This window comes from Coregonus clupeaformis, unplaced genomic scaffold (genome assembly GCF_020615455.1).
Source record: "Coregonus clupeaformis isolate EN_2021a unplaced genomic scaffold, ASM2061545v1 scaf0559, whole genome shotgun sequence".
In the NCBI taxonomy this organism is placed as follows: Eukaryota; Metazoa; Chordata; class Actinopteri; order Salmoniformes; family Salmonidae; genus Coregonus; species Coregonus clupeaformis.
Window position 1 is genome coordinate 174,635 of NW_025534014.1, and position 2,128 is coordinate 176,762.

Here is a 2,128-nt window from a genome sequence, read left to right on the forward strand (position 1 = left end):
ATGAAACCTGGACTTAGAAAATGTGAGTGTTGACTGCTGTGAAGAATATGACTAAGAATAAGTCTTAATTCAAGTGAAGTCAAAGTCAAAGACCACCATCATTACTTACTTGGTCATATTAAATATCAGCTGTAGTTCTACAGAAGCAGAAATCAGGGACACCAAAGTTTAGAAAGAGTTGCTTTGACAATGTGTGTGTCTGTGTGTGTGTGTGGTGTGTGTTTGTGTTACTTTAGAAATGTGTGTTTGTGTTCATGCATGCATAGCGCTGTGTGTGTGTGTGTGTGTGTGTGTGTGTATTTAATGGGAATAAGTGTGTTTTATATTACCATACAGTATAACATATGATCATGAGCAAATCTCAAGTTACCTTAACTTCTCCTTTTGATACCTAGAAACATCTACATTAAATTAATTAGTGAAAAGTGAGTTAACATTCTAATGTGAATGATGATGATTTCTAATATTGTGTCTGGTTTGATCCATCAGATGCCTGTGATCTCATACTGAACCCAAACACATTATTCAGACGTCTCTCTCTGTCTGAGGAGAACAGAAAGGTGACAGGTAGGAGAGAGGAGCAGCCGTATCCTGATCACCCAGAGAGATTTGAGGTCTGGGGACAGGTGCTGTGTAGAGAGGGTCTGACTGGGCGCTGTTACTGGGAGGTAGAGTGGAGTGGGAGTGGGGCTGTTATAGGAGTGACATATAAAGGAATCAGCAGGAGAGGAAAGGCTAATGACTGTTGGCTTGGATACAATGACAAGTCCTGGAGTCTGGTCCGCCCTAACAACCGTTACTCTGCCTGGCACAATAATAAGTCCACTACCATAGACGTCCCCTCCTCCAGCCCCCACAGAGTAGGAGTGTATCTGGACTGGCCAGCCGGCACTCTGTCCTTCTACAGAGTCTCCTCTGACACACTGACCCACCTGTACACATTCCAATCCACATTCACTGAGCCCCTCTATCCAGGGTTTCATCTTTGGTATAAATCCTCAGTGACCCTGTGTCAGGTGGTCTCTGTGTCAAACACAACATGATGTTTCACTCTAATCATGGTCATGTTCAGTAAGACACACTGGAGCAACAATGTAGAATATCTCTCTAGTGTGTCAACCCCTCTATCCAGGGTGTTATGTTTGGGGTGACTCCTCTTCAGTGTCCCTGTGTCAAACACAACATGATGTTTCACTCTAATCATGTGCTTTATGCTTGGTCACAATATGACAATACATGGAGAAACACACCAGTTTGGGCCAGTTTATTCCTGTAAATAATAACCATGGTAACTCTGTGTCTGTCTCTTTCCGTGATCCTGCACCCTGTGAGAACGGTTCAGATGCACCACACACATACACACTGGACACACACTCACACACACACACACACACACACACACACTGGACACTGGACACACACTGGATACTGGATACTATGATGAGATCCCATTGTCGTGCCATTCATCCGCCGCCATCACCTCATGTTTCAGCATGATAATACATGACCCCATATCGCAAGGATCTGTACACAATTCCTGGAAGCTGAAAAAAAACAGTTCTTCCATGGTCTGAGTACTCACCAGACATGTCACACATTGAGCATGTTTGGGATGCTCTGGATAGACGTGTACGACAGCATGTTCCAATTTGGGATGCTCTGGATAGACGTGTGACGACAGCGTGTTCCAGTTCCCGCCAATATCCAGCAACTCGCACAGCCATTGAAGAGGAGTGGGACAACATTCCACCGGCCACAATCAACAGCCTGATCAACTCTATGCGAAGGAGATGTGTTGCGCTGCATGAGGCAAATGGTGGTCACTCCAGATACTGACTGGTTTTCTGATCCACGCCCCTACTTATTTATTAAGTTCATGTTTTATGTTTAATATGATGTTAGTAACACAGTCATTCCATCCTTTCACTAAATGTTAGTAACACTAAGTCATTCCATCCTTTCACTAAATGTTAGTAACACTAAGTCATTCCATCCTTTCACTAAATGTTAGTAACACTAAGTCATTCCATCCTTTCACTAAATGTTAGTAACACTAAGTCATTCCATCCTTTCACTAAATGTTAGTAACACTAAGTCATTCCATCCTTTCACTAAATGTTAGTAACAC

At 43.1% G+C, this 2,128-nt stretch overlaps 1 protein-coding gene across 1 annotated transcript; it reads left to right on the top strand.

Annotated features, from left to right (window-relative positions):
- Positions 1-1,159, top strand: LOC121555463 (stonustoxin subunit beta-like). The gene is made up of 2 exons (XM_045215934.1): positions 1-22; positions 490-1,159. The coding sequence occupies exons 1-2, from the start codon at positions 1-3 to the stop codon at positions 1,041-1,043; spliced, it is 576 nt and encodes a 191-aa protein (XP_045071869.1). The 3' UTR covers positions 1,044-1,159.
- The last annotated feature ends 969 nt before the right edge of the window (positions 1,160-2,128 follow it).